The 15,946-nt window shown below is 60.6% G+C and overlaps 3 protein-coding genes across 4 annotated transcripts; 2 read left to right on the forward strand and 1 right to left on the reverse strand.

The window, feature by feature from the left end:
* Window positions 1-587: 587 nt before the first annotated feature.
* Window positions 588-10,909, forward strand: LOC128084049 (thyroid adenoma-associated protein homolog). Of its 2 annotated transcripts, XM_052689818.1 has the most exons (31): window positions 588-706; window positions 1,156-1,333; window positions 1,401-1,487; window positions 1,639-1,666; window positions 1,738-1,886; window positions 1,974-2,096; window positions 2,226-2,346; window positions 2,513-2,667; window positions 2,914-2,998; window positions 3,144-3,280; window positions 3,444-3,641; window positions 3,724-4,393; window positions 4,477-4,629; window positions 4,718-4,827; window positions 4,896-5,056; window positions 5,178-5,344; window positions 5,458-5,643; window positions 5,776-5,921; window positions 6,490-6,624; window positions 6,746-6,850; window positions 7,008-7,208; window positions 7,368-7,518; window positions 7,678-7,903; window positions 7,976-8,212; window positions 8,286-8,511; window positions 8,621-8,827; window positions 9,019-9,257; window positions 9,364-9,546; window positions 9,630-9,896; window positions 9,979-10,166; window positions 10,249-10,909. In XM_052689818.1, the coding sequence occupies exons 1-31, from the start codon at window positions 594-596 to the stop codon at window positions 10,518-10,520; spliced, it is 5,604 nt and encodes a 1,867-aa protein (XP_052545778.1). In that variant the 5' UTR covers window positions 588-593; the 3' UTR covers window positions 10,521-10,909. The 2 variants fall into 2 exon arrangements, with proteins under 2 accessions (XP_052545778.1, XP_052545779.1); XM_052689819.1 differs by lacking the exons at window positions 588-706; window positions 1,156-1,333; window positions 1,401-1,487; ... (1 more) ...; window positions 1,738-1,886; window positions 2,226-2,346 and having other exon boundaries at window positions 1,982-2,096.
* On the forward strand, window positions 10,786-12,459 carry LOC128084050 (myb-related transcription factor, partner of profilin-like). Its single transcript, XM_052689820.1, has 2 exons — window positions 10,786-11,791; window positions 11,970-12,459. Exons 1-2 carry the CDS (start codon window positions 11,143-11,145, stop codon window positions 12,134-12,136), a joined length of 816 nt encoding a protein of 271 aa, XP_052545780.1. The 5' UTR covers window positions 10,786-11,142; the 3' UTR covers window positions 12,137-12,459.
* Window positions 12,460-12,601: 142 nt separating this feature from the next.
* LOC128084051 (somatomedin-B and thrombospondin type-1 domain-containing protein-like) lies at window positions 12,602-15,180 on the reverse strand. The gene is given in 7 exon segments (XM_052689821.1): window positions 12,602-12,799; window positions 12,953-13,126; window positions 13,237-13,327; window positions 13,400-13,582; window positions 14,089-14,482; window positions 14,484-14,742; window positions 15,091-15,180. Coding segments are annotated over 6 exon segments (1,050 nt in total). The 5' UTR covers window positions 14,586-14,742; window positions 15,091-15,180; the 3' UTR covers window positions 12,602-12,693.
* Between the last annotated feature and the right edge of the window lie 766 nt (window positions 15,181-15,946).

Raw genomic sequence — 15,946 nt, forward strand, 5'->3', positions numbered from 1 at the left:
TCACTTCAGAAAATGGACCGGTAATGCTTCTTTTATCAAAGAATTATATGATTTAGGATCCAGATCTTACAAAGGAGACTTTTGATAGCTGCTGTAATCAATCCCAATCGGCAGACACCTCTCTGCCCCCTGTTACCGGAGAGGAATAAAGGAAGGGATTACCGATGTTGTGTTTACAGCAGCTGTGGGCGATAGGATCTGGGCCATTTCGTGTTAGAAAAGGAAGGGAAAATAAAACAAGAAGGAAAAAAAAATGCAGACAAGGAAGGACAATATAGATATAGATAAAAAGAAAAGAAACGGGCTCTTATCATTTCCTTATTGGTTAAGGAGATTCCAAAGCCATTATAGAAGATTAGCAAAAAGGTTAATCTGCTTTAGCCGCTCGCTTGTCAAAAGTGAATTTCTAGGGTTTGAAAATCCTAGGGGGAAACGGCAGAAATCCCCTCCCGCTCCCTGCAGGCACGGGCCGCGCTCTGAAGGTCCCCGAGCTCAGGATCCGGCGCCGCGGGATGGAGCTCCGCCGCTCAGCGCTAGGGGGCGCTGCGGCGCGGCTGCGTGCCCCGGGGCCGCCTCTCCGCCCGCTCCGCGCCATGGGTGCCGAGCGGGAGGCGCGGGCCTGCGCCGCGTTCTACGGAGATGCGGGGCGGTGCGGGCCGGGCCCCGCCGCGCTGTGCTGCGTGCGATGCCTGCGGCAGTTCGCGGGGTGAGCGGGGCCGGGCCGGGCGGCTGGAGCGCGGGTTGGGCTACGGCGCTTCGGGGGGAAGGGGAGCCCATGGTGGGGCGCTTTTCCCCGCGTTTGTTATGCGGGCTGCGGGTGGGGGAGATGGGAGCGTGGCAACCACGTGGAGCTGCGGCACTCCTAGCTGAGTTCAAGTCGAGTCTGGGTATCCGTACCACAACAAGCTGGGTCACCTCCTGTGCATCCCCAATGGAGGTGGAGCAGCCCTCGCCCAACTCACCCCAACCGCATTAAGCAGGGGCACCCCCAGCACAACCCTCCTGCAGCCCAGGTATCCCCACCCCAACCCCTTCCGAGCTTGGGCACTCCAGCTCTAACAAGTTGGGATGCACCCGTGCTAAGCTCCATTCCACCAAGGTATTCCCACGGCAAACCAGCCCGGTGCACCCCACCTCGTCTCCATCCCATTGCAGGAGCACAGCCAAGCGGTGCCGGGACAAGCATCTGGAGGAGGCCCTGCAGCTGGCACGGGAGTTGGGGGAGGAGCTGCGGGCGCTGGGCGAGATGGAGGTGCGACCACTGCTGCGCTGTGTCCTGGCCTTCCAGCTGGAGGCAGCGGGCAGCTCCAGCGCCTTCCAGAAGCTGGAACAGGTCCGTAACGGTCCCCTATGAGTGATCCTTAGGGTCCTTCTGGGGCTGAGTGGGGGTCTCTCAGCAGATTGTGACCCAGCTGGCCGTGGGCCATGAGGCTGTGCTGGCACAGGAGGTGGGCACGCTGCTGGCTGGGCTGACACCGCACGGAGAGGTGAGAACAGCTGGCATGTGGATGCCACTGTGCCCCCAGTCCCCTGCCTTTGGGGTCACTGTGGAAGGGAGCTGATTACGGGAGCTTTGGAGGCGATTCTGCCCCATGCATTGTGTGGGGTGTGAAGGGTGCCTGTCCCTCTGCCCCCCAGGTGCTGTCCTCTGAGGACCTTCAGGCAGGTCAGTTGCTACTCTTTGACCCCTTGCCCATCCCTGGGAGGGACACGGATGACACTGTCCCCCTCCTGCAGTATGCATGTTCATAGAGGAGAGCAGCCTGGGACGTCACCACTGGCAGCAGAACCTGGCCCCACTCCTGCAGCACCTCGCCCGCACCCTGAGCTGCGTGTTGCAGGGCCAAGCAGCGCCAAGTGGCACCTGGAGCTGCCTGGCTGTCAAGGTGGGAGCTTGCCTCAGGAAAGCATGCATGTTTTTTGGAGGTGAGCAGTGCTGGAGGCCATCCTCACTGTCCCCTCCATTCCTCCAGGCCTGCCTCCAGCTCTTCCAGATGATGCCAAAGGATGTGGCCCCACTGGTGTGGAGTGCAGCAGCAAAGAATGAAGCCCTGCAGCGCATCCTGGGGCTGCTGCTGGAGGCAGTGGCAGGGAAGGTGCGTGCGGTCCTGGTGCTGCAGGGGCAACTGATGTCCCCAGTGGAACATTAGAGCATCAGAGGGTGCTCTGTAGTTGCCCACATAATGCATAGAGGCTAGATATGTGCATTTGTTTTCTGTGTCCAGGCCCTGAGCAAGGATGTGCGGCTGCTGGCAGGCACGGCACTCAGCATGCTGCTGAATACAGCCCCACAGCCTGAGAGCGGGGCCAGAGCTGCACTCGCCCTGTTCCAGCTCGTGGACAGAGGTGTGTGCTACGATGGCACTGGGAAGAGCCTCAGCAAAGGGACTGAAAGGGGACAGGACGCTCACCGTCAGTCAGAGTTCTGCTGCTGTGTCCACTCTCAGGGGCCACTGAGTGGATGGATGGTGGAGTTTGGTTCTCTGTCCCATTTAATGCAGCCATTTCCCAGCAGGTGCAGGGGAGCTGAGAGTTGGGGAGCTGATGGTGGAGGCTCACAGCATCCCAGAGTCAGATGGGCTGGAGAGGCTGGTGCTGAGCAGGGGACTGCTGACATGCTGCCGTGCGGACATCCTCTGCAGCCAGCTGGAGGGCAGCACCTGCCAGGTATGATGGCTTAGTCCAGGGTCAGAGCCCCTCACCCAGCAGTGGGAGTCTGGGGTAAAGTCACTCCTGACACAGCAACCTGCTCTGCATCAGGCAGCAAAAGCTGAGCTGCTCTCCCGGAGCTGAGGGCTGCTAGGCAGGCATAGAAAGCTCACATGGATGCCAAACTTTCTCCTGTTTTGTACTGAGGCTTTTTTCCCCTGGAAGTCCCCATCTGCCTGCTCACTGACCACTCTGCTTCTGCAGGCCTGCCTGCTGCTGGATGTGCTCTTTCCCACCGTGTGCACCCTGAGCAAGGAGCAGAAGGACTGCCACTACCACTGCTTCCAAGGTAGGAGACAAACCTGCTGGTGGGGCTGCCAGTGCTGCTCCAGTCCATAGAATGCCATCCCCCCTGGGCTGTATCTGTCTGGGCTGATGGCTCCCTGAGCCCCACAGCCCAGCTGAGCTCAGCATTGGGGCCTGTCCACTTCCAGTGCTGGTGCTGTGGCTGCGGCGTGTCCAGGAGAACCTTCCTGAGCTCTGGCACCTGCAGGGCAGCCGCCTCCTGGCCAAGGATGCCAAGCTGCTGCAGGAGCTCACTCGGCTGTTATGGGACAATGCCGAAGCCCCAGTAAGGTTGGAGTGGGCACCCCCAGCACTGCTGCAATGAGATGAGCCATCTCCTGCCATCCTCGGCTCCCTAACCCGTGGCTGCCTTTTAGAAGTACGTGGCAACAGGGTCTCTTCTAAAGCAGGAATTCAGAAGGGAAACCTTGGTTTTCATCCTTCCCCAGGTGGAAGGTGTATCTGAGTTCATCCAGAGCTCCTTCAGACTCCTGGTGGAGATCTACCACCTGGAATGCCAGCATTTTGAGGACCAGGAGAGACCCCTCTACCAACAGATGCTGCAGAGGGCGGTCTCAATGCCATGGCAGATCAAGGCCAGATACGTGCCTCTGTGTGCCATTGTTCCCTACGTGGGCAGCCAGCAGGTAGGGGATGGCAAGGTTGCATCCCTATTAGCGATGCAGTGGGTAGAGGTGGCTCATCGGGTGCTCATGGCCTCTCCCATAGGTGCTGGACGCCTGCCCCATGCTGCCACAGCACCTCCTGAACTGCCTGGCTACCAACCACCTGTGCCCCACGGCCGCCGAGCTGTACAGGGCCCTGGTTCAGCAGCAGTGCTCCCAGGGGCAGGGTGACGAGCAGGCCGAGCTCTGGGCACAGCACTGGCTGCCACTCTTCAGCCAGGCGCTGCGTTCACCCCTGCCCATCCTGCACAGCAACGCCACCAACCACCTCCTGCCTTGGACGCTGCGGCAGCTCCCAGCTGCTGGCACACTGCTGGCCGCTCAGTTCAGTGGTGCGGACGCAGCCGCACTGCGGGCCTGGGTGTCACTGCTGAGGGTGCAGAGGAGCACAGCTGGGGTCACAGCGCTGCGGGCTGAGGAGGCAGCACGGCTGCAGGCCTGCCTGCGTGCCCGTGAGGAAGGAGTGCGGCTGGCAGCACTGGGACTGCTGTGCGGCGGCCCCGGGCACAGCCTGGCAGGCGCTGAGGAGCATCTGCTGCGGGAGTTCCTGCCCCTCAACCTCAACTGCCACACGTCTGCCTTCCGGCAGCTGCTGCAGGCAGCCCTGAAGAAGGTGCTGGGGCGGCTGCGGGACGGTGCGCTGGCACGGCTGCGGGGGAAGGACCCCAAGGAGCCAAGGGGCGAGGGAGTGGGACAGCTGGCACGGGCTGTAGGTGAGATGGCCACCGTAGCACTTCCACACAGCCCTAGGGGCCTGGCAGGCAGGTGGCCACGGTGCTGGGTTCTCCATTTGCAGACTTTGTGGAGTGGCTGCTGCAGCTTTGCATCTCCTCGCTCACCCCTTGGGCCAACTACCAGAGGAAGAAGACGGCTCTGCTCCTGCTGACGGCCATTCTGGAGACCTGTACAGACACCTGGAGCCCTGAGAGGAAGAAAGGACAGCCCCCGCGTGAGTAGGGACACCCCAGCCAGACCACCCCTGGGTTCTCGGGCTGTTCCTCTGCCCTATTTCACCGCCTTCATCCTCATCCCTGCAGGGACGATGGCCACACTCTTGGCCCATGCCAGGCAGAGTGGCTGCTGGGACTTCTTTTCCCAGCCCAACCTGCTGGCACTGCTGGGCTGCCTGCAGGACAGTACCAACGAGGTGAGTGCCACCTGCTGCCCTACTTCCCCCAACCCATCTCCCCATTCTCACCTCTCCTCCTCTGGCAGATCAGGGACATGGCCTCGGAGTTGCTCATCCGCTACTTCCCTGCAACATTCCCTGAGACCCTCACTCCAACACTGCTCCAGTTGGCCCAGGATGCCCTCAGCAGCCCCCGCGTGCAGGAGGCCGAAGTCGGAGCAGTGCTTATGAAGACAATCCTGCAGAAGTACGAGCGTGGGATGGGCAGGGCAACTCTTGGCAGCCTAAAGAGTTGCTTTGGCTCTGCAACAGTGGAGGCAAAGTAGGGCTGGGGCCTGCACACCATCAACATCCACCTCTTGCTCCAGGTCAGACAGCAGCACCCTGAAGCTCCTGGCCCTGGAGGCCAACACAGCCCAGACACTGACAAACCGCAGCCTGTACTTCGCCCAACACCTGCTGCGGGTACTGCAGACCCAGCTTGCCACAGCTCAACAGAACCTGCTGCAGGCAGCAGCCATAGCACCAATGCATGGTGTGTGCCTGGGCTCTGGAGGAGCTCCATATTCCCTCTCCAGCCATACATCTCATTTTGGGAATGTCAGATGGCCCCAAGCCCTGCTGTAACATGAGATGGGTGTTGTTCAGGTGTGCTTGCAGCCCTGCGGAGGTGCCTGCTACAGGTGCCTGAGGTGGTCACCTGCATGCAAACAGCAGAGTCAGCACAAGGCTGGCAGGAGTTGCTCAGCAGCCTGGTGGGCACTGCAAGGGACATCACCTCCCTGCTGCTGGGGGCTCTGCAGAGCCAGCAGGGGCCTGAAGCTGAGCAGCAAGGTGAGAGAGTCCCTGCAAGGAGCTATTTTCACCTCTATTACGGCTATCTTGGACTCAGCTGTGAGCTCCAGCAGTCCTCCACACTGCCAGGAGCAACCTTTCTTAAGGCTCAGATGAAGCTTCCTTTTGCAGTGGCTGCTCCATCATTTGCAGACATGGGGAATGCAATTGGCTCTCTCATTATGCTGGGGAAGGGCCAACGGGAGGAGGAAGAGGACTCAGTTCTGCTGTCAGAGGAGCACAGTCTGATCCTGACCTGCTGTTGGGTGTCAGTGAAGGTAGGAGCATCTCCCCATGGTACAGCCCAGTTGCTGGGCATCTACCCTCACTGGTGATGGGGCAGAGAAGCAGTGTACTTACCTGGAGGCTAGCATAGCTTTTGCCTCTCTCCTGGGAAGTGGAGTAGAAGACAAAAGATAGAGAGACTGCAGCTTTCCATCTCCAAAAGCAACCCTCCCCCCCCTTCCTCACTGATCTTTTATAGCTCAGCTGCTTTCCCAGCACTGATAATGCCCAGCTGGGCAGGAGCTGGGCTGGCCCTGCTCATAGCCCTGCAGCTGTATTGAGCTGCACTGAAGGTACCTGTCACAGCTCCTTTCTGACAGCACCCATCACAGCCTCTTACCTAAAGCCTGCCCAGCAACAGCCTGGAAAAAGAACATTTCTGCTGTGCAGGGCTTGCAGCAGGCTGAGAAAATGCTGCAGAGGCTGTGTGCTCAAAAGCATCTTGGTGGTCATGGGCTGAGCAATAGCAGTCCTTGCTGGGCAGCCCTGCCACGGTGGGCATAGGGAGGACAGAATTGTTGGGCAGCTCTGCTGCCTCCTCCACACCCTGGCTCTCCCCAGGAAGTTGGGCTGCTGCTGGGAGGCCTGGCTGAGCTGCTGCTGTCATCCCCTGGAACAAAGCACCTCCTGCCCCTTGCTAGCCTGCAGACAGCTGCAACAGTCTTCCAAGAGATCCTGCTGCGGTGCCGGCACTGGGTAAGCACGTGGCCTGCCTGGGGTGAGCTCGGCCTCTCTCCCACCCTTCCTGATCCATCCTGCAGCCCTGGGGGCTGTGGGAGGGTGGAGAGCAGGGAGTCCTGACATCACTCTGCCCTAGGGAGCAGTGGAAGGCTGCAGCATGGGCTTCACCAAGTTCTGCGCTGCTCTGCTAAACCACCCCGATACAGAGATGCAGGCGATCCCGCAGATCATACTGGACCAGGTACTGTGCCTGTTCCTGCTTGCATTCCACTCATCTCCAGCATCCATATCCTCCAGCCCTGGGGAGATGCTGCGGGGTGGTGCTGGCTGCTCCCTGCAGGGAGGCTGCGGGCTCCACCAGGCAGGTTTCACCGGTCTGGATGGGCTTTGTTTCTCAGGGGTTAGAAGCACTGAGTGGACCCCGGAGCAGCTCAATAACGCGCCGTGCTGCTGGCTTCCCCATGCTCTTCCTCTGCATTGTCAGTGGGGAAAACCCAGCCCAGGCACGTCCACTTCTGACCCGCTGCATCCAGACACTGCTGGGACTGGCCGCCATGGCCCTGCCACAGGATTGGGACCAAACCCTTGACCTCCCACAGGTGACTGCAGTTCACACTGATCCCTTTGCCATTAAAGCCAGCTTGGGAATGGGGTGGTCTGCACAGAGCCCCTCAGAGGGATCTGTCTGCATTGGCTACTGCAGCATGAGGCTGTCGGTGCCTGGTGCAGCACGGCTGAGCTCACGCACTCTCTTTCAGGTGTGTGCCCTGCACGTGCTGCAAACACTGGTGCATGGTGCAGGGCTGGGCACTGCGCTGCTGCGGCATGCTACCCCAATGGTGGCCCTGGCACTGCAGGGACTGAGCTCGCCTTGCTGGGCCATGAGGAATGCGGCCATCCAGCTCTTCAGTGAGTACCCCAGCCCTGCAGCGGTGCCCATGGGGAAACAGGAACCAGAACTGCACTCCACAGCACGGGTGCACATCATCATCCCTTCTTTTGGGTGGATCCCAGGGCTGGAACGTGGCATTGCCCTTCAGGAGTGTTTGATGTGCTCCCTCCCCACAGGTGCTCTCACCACACGGCTGCTGGGCCAGAAGCAGAGCAGTGCTGAGGGCTGCCTGGTGGAGGGGCTGAGCCTGCCCGCGTTCCTAGGGCAGCACCCGCAGCTGGGTGCTGTGCTGCTGGCTGAGCTGGGGGCGGCTGTGCCAGGGGGACCTCACCTGCGTCCTGCACTGCACGCCATCCTCACACTGCTGGCACAGCTGCAGCCTGGCCCCGATGACCCCAGCGGGTAAGGCAGAGTGCTGGCAGTAGATGTTCACTCCTCGGCGTGTCACCACACTGTGCCTGTTTTACTCCGTAGTCCCTCTACTCACTTTCTGGAGCCGCTGCTGGAGCTGGCAGGGAGCCCCATCTATGCCGTGCGAGCCATGGCTGCCAAAGCTCTGATTCCTGTCGTCCCACCGTCCCAGCGCCCGGCTCTGCTTCTGCATCTGGCCCGGCAGCTTCCTGCACCCGGGGGGATCAGCTCACACAACACCCTGCATGGGCACCTGCTGCAGATGCAGGCACTGCTGGCCCCCCACCCAGGCACCGACGGGTGAGTGACCCTGCATTGCCCCATGGCTGTGGTGCCTCTCTGGGCCCCACGGTGAGGGTGTGTGTCCCCACAGGCTGCCTGCTGAGGCCTTGCATCCTGTGGCCCTGCAGCTGGAGGCGCAGGGCTGGCTGCTCAGCCCTGCCCAGCGCTGCCCGCTTGTCCGTGCCGCCTTCCTCCAGGTGCTCGCCCTCCTGCCCAGCTCCCTCAGCCCCAGCTTCACACAGAGCATCTGGGATGCTGTCAGTGCTGAGCTGGGCAACCTCAAGCTGGGCAGGGAGCCGGGCTGTGCTGAGCTGCAGGTACTGCTCCTGTTCCCTGCTGTAAAGCTTAGGGCATGGGGGGTGGGAGCCCATCCTTGTCCTGTGCCCAGGAGCAGAGCATTGAGAGAAGGTCTCTGTTTCCCTCCAGGTGGGTGCAGCTATTCTCCACCAGACTATGGCCCGCTTTGCTTGCAGTGAGGCAGCCCGACAGGCTGACAGCAAGAGAATCCACACTGTCTGCTCACTTCTGCAACATCCGCACCCCGATGTCCACCTTGCTGTGCTGAGCTGGGTGACCGATGGGAAAAGAGCAGAATGCGAGGAGCTAGAAAGGGCCCTCCATCTGACACTGCTGGTACAGTGGGGCTCAAAATCACAGATCCAAAGTGGGACACTAATGCACAGTGGTCCCCCCTTGTCCCTCACTGACCTCTTGGGAGGAGGCACAGCTTCAGTGCACCCTCAGGTGCTGCTCAGGACAGCGTTTCTGAGGGCTTTGCTGATGGGGAGTACTGACCTTGTCCATTCTTTCCTATTGTTGACCAGGAGAACTTACAGTCAGTGCTGCAAGACAGAGGGAACAAAGAGTTCCTGAGATTGTACCTTGAAGCTCTGATGCATCTTTGCAGAAGCTGCCCATCTTGGTCTCGGGAAGCTACCCAGAAGCTCCAGGGCTCTGCCTTAGCATGTGTGGAAATACTGCTCCTTGTGATGGAGACAGAGCGCCCTGGTCCAGAGCTCCTCTCCCAGGCGCTGTGTGCTGCCAGCCTGCTGCTCACTGTGGGGTAGGGCTGTGGGATCAGAGCGCTGGGCTTTGTGCCTGGATCCTGTGACCTCCAGGTGGTCCGTAAGCCAGGAGCTGTGTCTGACCACTTCCTCTGCTCCACTCAGGTTTGGAGCCAAGAATGCCCTGCTGGTACAGCGGTGGTGCACGATGCTGGAGGTGTGTGGCCGACCCGTGGCAGATGAGGTGCTGCGGCTGGCAGCTGCGTGCTCCCTGCATACAGCAGGCACCGAGATGCTGCGGCAATGCCGGGGGGCTTCTTGCCCCTGGCTCGTCCCTGTGGCACTGCGGTAGGTCCTGAGTGGCCCTGTATGTGTGCTCCCTCCTCTACTGCACCCATTAGGCATGCAGCAATGCTTTCTTTCCTCCGCAGGGTGATAAACATGAGCATTCACCTCCTGCAAGATGAGGACCCTGATGTACGGCATGAGGCTGCAGGCTTTGTGAGCCTAGTCCAGCACGGCCAGGGGCAGCCAGGAGGAGATGGCTGCATCTTTGTGCAGGGCAATGTGGGGCTTCTGAGCCTCCTACAGCTCCTCCTGGATGAGTTTGGGCATCACCCCGAGACCTTCAGCTCACTGCTGCAGCACCTGCCCCAGCCCAACCTCAGGGCCATCATAGAGGACCTGGAGGCTGACACGTGAGTACAGCCCCCTGCAAGGGTTGGGAAGGGAAGAGCATTGGGTGGCAAGAGGTTTTATGTCCCCTCTGCTCCCCTGCAGCCCCCCCAGCCTGTACAAGGAGGATGAGCCCAATGTGTTTGCAGAGCCAGCCGCCCTGGCGCAGCAGCTGCTGCCCTTCCTGCTGCAGCTCGTGGAGAAGGCTCCCAGCTCTGCCCTGCACTGGCTGCAGGCTGCAGGCCCCGGTGTGCTGCAGGACCTGCACTACTGCCAGCAGCGATGGAGCCATGGTATGGTGGCAGCCCTGGGCTGGGAAACCTGTGGTCCCAAAGAGCCCAGTGCTCACTGGACCTTCTATTTCTCTCCCTGCAGAATCAACTGCACGCTGCTGGATGAAGGCGCTGGGCTGTGCCGTGCTGCGTGCTGCCTTGGCCCTGCTGCTGGTGAGGGCACAGCTGGTTGCCCGTGTGCTCCGCGTGCTGGGTGAGGAGCATGGAGCTGTGCTGGGGTTAGACTGTGGTGCCCAGGAACTGGAGCAGGAGCTGGCTCTGGTGCAGGGGCTACTGGCACAGCACGGGCTGGGCCCTGCTCCCCGACAGAGCACTGTGCCGCCAGAGCAGGGAGAAGCACATGGGGACGGCTGATGGCTGTGGGCACGGAGCAATGTCACCGAGGGGTCCTGCTTCTCGTGGCCGCATCCTGACGTTTTTTGGGTGCTCCCTGCAGCATGGCTGCGGGTACAGGGGTGGAACTCAGGGGTAGCAGGATGCATCCACTCCCTTTGTGCCTGGGTGCGGCAGCAGCAGCAGCAGCGGGCAGGGCACAGCGGCGGCTCCGTCCCACCGCCACCGGTGCGGCATCACCCGCATCCCTCCTGCGCTGCTCGCTGGGGTCCGGCTGGGAGGATGAGACGTGCACAGGCGCTCTTCTTGTTACCCCGCTGCCCTCCCACCACCTTTTTTATCCGGTGTTGTAGCTGTATTTTGCGCCCAGCCCGGGTTTTCTATTCCAAATAAAGAGCCCCGCAGCAGCCGCGCCGTGGAAGCTTCTCCCTGCCTGAGATTGCGGGCTCAGCGCGTCCGGCCGGCCTCCGCGGGGCTCCCGCTGCTCCGCCCCGGTACCGGCTCCGCCCCGGCGCGGAACAGGACGCGGCACATCCGCTTCCCGCGGCGGCCCGGCCCGGTGGAAGGTGAGAGCCGGGGGCGGAGGACTCGGGAGCACGGGGCGGGGGGAACCCCTGAGCCCCCGTCCCCGCCGCAGGGCGGTATGAGCGCGGCCAAGCCTAAGCGCATCAAGTTCTCGGACGAGGAGAAATTCCTCATCCTGGAGGAGTTCAGCCTCCGCAAGGACATCCTCATCCCCAAGAGCGGCCGCTACCGCAACACGCAAGACCGGCAACGCGCGTGGGAGGAGATCGCGGCCGCCGTCAACGCGCTGAGCCCGGTGGTGCGGCGGACGGCCGAGGAGATCCGCAAGAAGTGGCATAACATGGTGCTGGACGCGCGCCGGGAGCTGGCGGCCGACAAACACCCGCTGCTCCGCCAGCGGCCCCAGGAGCGGCTCTTCCATCACATCTTCGCCCTCTTCAACAAGCCCGGCCCTCAGCCCGCCCCGTCCTTCGGGCTCCCCGCTGCCGCCCCCGAGCCGCTGCCGCGCGGCCCCGCTCCGGAACGCTTCCCCGGCCCCGAGGAGCGGCCGCTGCCCGGCGCGGAGAGCAGACTGCAGCCCGCCCCAGGACCGGCCGCCCCCCGGGCCGCCCAGCCGCAAGGCGCAGCCCCCGGACCTCCGCCTGGCAACCCCGAGCCGCCCCGCGTTAAGTGCCCGCCGAGCCCCGCGCTGGCGTGGCCGTGCCTCGAGGCCATGGCGAGTCCCGCATCGCTGGGAACGGGCAGCCCCGGGCCCCCGCACGACAACGGTGAGCAGCCCCCAATCCGTGCTGGGACTCCCGATCCCATTTCCAACACCGCAGTGAGGTTCTGCATCCACTTCAGGCAGCGATGCTGCAGCAGTTTGGTGATATCTCCCTTTTACCCTCACCAGAACCCCATTCCCACTCCCCTCCTAGCCTTAACGCCTTCCCTCACTCCGTGCAGGTGGCACAGCGGCCTCCGAGGAGCTGTCAGAAAAGCAGAGGCGGCTGCACACTGAGATCCTGGAGCTGCAGAAGGAGACCCTGCAACTGCAGAAGGAGAAGATCGTGCTGGAAAAGGAGAAGCTCCTCCTGGAAATCCTGAAGCTGCGCAGGGAGTTGGGCACGTGAGGGGCTGCGGGGTGCTGCCAGGAGCCCTGTGCTGCTGCTCCTGGGGATATTGAACATTTTGGGACTTGCCAGGTGCCCACACAGGGACTGCTGGGTGCTGTGGTGCATGGGGCTGAATAAAGTGAGCCATGTGGGATGTGGGTATGGTGCTGTATGGCTGAGGTGGGGGCCTCAGCTGAAGCCACCTGAGGGTGGCAGGGGGGGACAAGCAGGCACTGGGGACAGCGATGTTGGTGCCATCTGATGATAAAATTGTTAAGATTCAAGAAGACCTCTGTTATCATTGAATCCAACCATTGATCCGTTGCTACCATGCCCAATAAACCACATCCCCAGATGTCACACCTCCACGGATGGTGACACCACCACTTCCCAGCCTGTTCCAATGCTTTGCTGCTCTTTCAGAGCAGAATTTTTCTTAATACCCAACCTGAGGGCACTCTGCCCTGAACAGCATTGCCACAGCCATGCCCTTGCTTTCGGTGCCACCTTTAATTGTGCTCCTCACACCACACCAAGCAGCCGAGATGCCCTTAAAGGAATTGGGCTCTGCTCACCTATACAAAGATGAATGCTGGGGGTGGACAGGCGCAGCCCTCCTGCAGAGCCTCCCGCACCCACGAGCCCTGGCACCCTGCTATGAAGGTGGCCACCCAAAACGTCCTGTAAGGAAAACCCAGCAAATGTTGTCCTGCTGTAAAAAAATATAGATGCTAAATTATCATTTTTAATAGGGAGGAAGATGGAATGCCTCTTAGAAGTGCCCTTAGGGCGCATGGCATTTCCCAAAGGACATTCCTCCCCAGATTTGCCTACCTGGCTCCTTGCACCCCATATCCATCACACTGGGGATGCCCATGGGCTGTGTCCCCCCAGCACTCAACGCACACCCGCCTGTCCCTCTGTAGCCTGCGGCTCCAGGGCTGCCCACGACAGGCAGCTGCCACCTGCGTCAGGCGGAAAAAGCTGCAGGAGATGGGGAGGTGGGAGCTGGTTTGGGGAAAAATAATGGTTGGAAGTGTTTGCTTTATAGGAGCTTACAGGGGTTCTGCGGGGGGTTGGGGATAGGGTGTGCAAAGGGGTCATAGCCCCATACCTACCTGGGTGACTCCTCTGACTGCTGCATCCCAGTTCTGCGCCAGGGATCCCTGATGTCTGGGCTGAAGGAATCGGGGAGCAGTTTGGCCACCCCTGGCACAGAGCAGCAATGGTGAGGTGGTGACAGTCACTACAGTGCAGGGCTAGGAGGGGGTCCTGCATTACCTTTGGCAGCCTCACAGGCCGGGTCATCCCCCAGGCACCCACGGCGCTGCTTGAGGTCGGGACAGGGCTCCCCGCCGTGCTGGGGGGGCACGGTGACCTGGCGGCTGCGGTCTTTGCTGCCCACCCCGCATGGGGAGCTGCAGCTGCTCCAGGGCCCCCACGGCCCCACTGCACAGCCCACTGCTGAGAAGAGAGAAAAGAGATTCAATAGCGTAGAAGAAGAAGAAGGAACGGGAGCAGGGAGAATCTGTGCACAGCAGGGAGAAGGGGGACCCCCGTGGTTCAGCCCCACAGCATAGTGTGCTTTTATTGTCAGGCTCTGCATCGAGCTGAGCTGGGACCTCGCTAATCTCTGTGGAGATTACAGAGCGCTGACAGTGCCGATGTCCAGCACAGCCCCTGACCCTGAGCAGCGTGTGGCTCAGCCCTTGGTACCCACATCCCAAAATTCAGCTCTGGAGCTCGCAGTGACAGCACTGCTGCTGCTGCCATGTCCAGCTGCAGAACACGCTGCGGGATCCCTCACTGAACAGAGAAAAAAGCAGAAAACCGGGATGGCGTTTGAAACACACCCACCTACAGCCCCAGCTCTGTAACACAGCCCATCACCTCTCACAGGGACCACTGATGGGAACGGCTAAACCTCACCGACACGACACCCACCGCCCTCACCCTGCCCCACTGCTCACCAGCACGGCGGCACGCAGCCTGGTAGTCCTGGCAGCAGTCACCTGTCCTCTCACAGTACGAGTCGCAATAGCAGCGAGTGTGGCGTGCACTGCTGGCCCAGCAGGCGTTGTTCCTGCCTGGGCAACAGCGGTGCCGGCAGCCACCCAGCACGTAGCCAGCAGCCAGCAGCCACCCCCCGCACAGCAGCAGCCCCTGCATGCTGCCGCAGTGCCCGGCTGTCCCCTGAGAGGCCGGGCTGCACCGCACCGCCCCTTGCCTGGACGTGGGGATCAAGCGCCTTTCGTTCTGCTCCAGTGCCCCGGCGCCTGGCTGTACACACATCCCCATCCCAACCACCTTGCTGAACTGAGCTGGGTGACCAATGGAGAGGGAGCAAAGTGCAAGCAAAGTGCTACTCCAGCCCTTCTAGCTGATGCTGCTGGTAAGGTGCAGCTCCAAGTAGGGCATTACTGTACCACATCCCTTCTTGTCCCCTTGGGAGGAAGGACAGGTCCATAGTCAGAGTGTGCCCAGAGGAGGGTTGCAAAACTAACTTAAGGGATGGAACACCTTCTCTATCAGGAGAGGCTGAGAGAAGGGCTGCGAAGGTGTGCAGCCTGGAGAGCAGAAGGCTCCAGGGAGAGCTGAGAGTGGCCCTTCAGTATCTAAAGGGGCTGTAAGAAGGAAACGACAGATTTGTTAGCAGGATCTACGTGACAAGACAAGGAGAGATGGTTTCAAAGTAAAAGAGGGGAGATTTAGGTTGGGTATAAGGAATTTGTTTGCAATGAGAGTGGTGAGGCACTGCACAGGGTGTCCAGAGAGCTGGTGCTGCCCCATCCCTGCACACAGCCACGCTCAGGGCACGGCGCTGTGAGCACTGCTGGAGCTGTGGGTGTCCCTGTGCACTGCAGGCACTGGGAACAGACGGCCTTTGAGTGTCCCTTCCAACTCCAACCATTCTATGATTTTGTGATCCTCCAGTGCTGCTCATGGCAGCGTTTCTGATGGGGAGCACCTACCATGCCCCTCCTTTCCCGTCGCTGACCAAGAGGGCTTACAGGCAGGGCTGCCAGACTGAACGAAAATCACTACTTCCAGTCTTCCGCTCTGCCTGTATCTATAGCGATCTTCCAGGCAGCAATACACATGCGCTCCCAGATGCGGAAGAAGCATCTCTCTTCTATTACCGCTCTGCACCGACAGTCCGCCAAGCTCTATGGTACAAGTCCTCCAGGCGTTGCTACGCACGCGTACGGACACGCGAAGGTAGGGCCGCTCCGGTGCATGCAGTACCGCCTCCCATCAGCAGGGGGCGGCGCGAGAGCCGTGGGGGGCCTGACAGGAGGAGCTCTGCGAAGCGTGGTTCAGGCGGTGCGGGGCTGCGGGTCCGCTTCCCGCACTTCCTTCGGCTGAAGGCTGCTGCTGCTCGGCACAGGGTAGCGTACTCACAGTGAAGACCCAGGCATGAATTAGGATCGCTGCTGTCTCAGATTCACACTGTCATCAGCCAAAGAAGTGCTAATTGCACTTGCATCCCTGTGAATGCTCCAGCCTATAGGCTTTGTTCTGCTCCACTGTAGCAGAAAGAGGAATGCGAATCAGAGGTCCAAAATGTGCAATTTTTCAGTAGATATATTAAGATTCATCTTAAATTTCGATCATAAACACGTTTTGTTCCAGCTCCCATCTTCCTCATGAAGGCCTGGAGGGTTGTGACTGCGAAAAGCACTCCTACATCACAGCTGCAATTCTTGTGCCAACAAAACTGCATGTTTCAATAGGAACAACGGCACTGCTCGGCTACCTCGACCCTGACCTTGCCCTTCTGGTATTGTACATGCAGCAGCCTCCTTTATTCCCAATGAACATCCTTAC

Source organism: Tympanuchus pallidicinctus, unplaced genomic scaffold, assembly GCF_026119805.1.
Source record: "Tympanuchus pallidicinctus isolate F22 unplaced genomic scaffold, pur_lepc_1.0 scaffold25, whole genome shotgun sequence".
NCBI lineage: Eukaryota > Metazoa > Chordata > Aves > Galliformes > Phasianidae > Tympanuchus > Tympanuchus pallidicinctus.

Coding starts and splice junctions, on each gene's coding strand:
- LOC128084049 (XM_052689818.1), top strand. CDS start 594: ATGGGTGCCGAGCGGGAGGCGCGGGCCTGCGCCGCGTTCTACGGAGAT. Junction 4,394..4,476: donor ACAGCTGGCACGGGCTGTAG/GTGAGATGGCCA, acceptor CTCCATTTGCAG/ACTTTGTGGAGTGGCTGCTG. Junction 8,828..9,018: donor CCCTCCATCTGACACTGCTG/GTACAGTGGGGC, acceptor ATTGTTGACCAG/GAGAACTTACAGTCAGTGCT.
- LOC128084050 (XM_052689820.1), top strand. CDS start 11,143: ATGAGCGCGGCCAAGCCTAAGCGCATCAAGTTCTCGGACGAGGAGAAA. Junction 11,792..11,969: donor CGGGCCCCCGCACGACAACG/GTGAGCAGCCCC, acceptor CACTCCGTGCAG/GTGGCACAGCGGCCTCCGAG.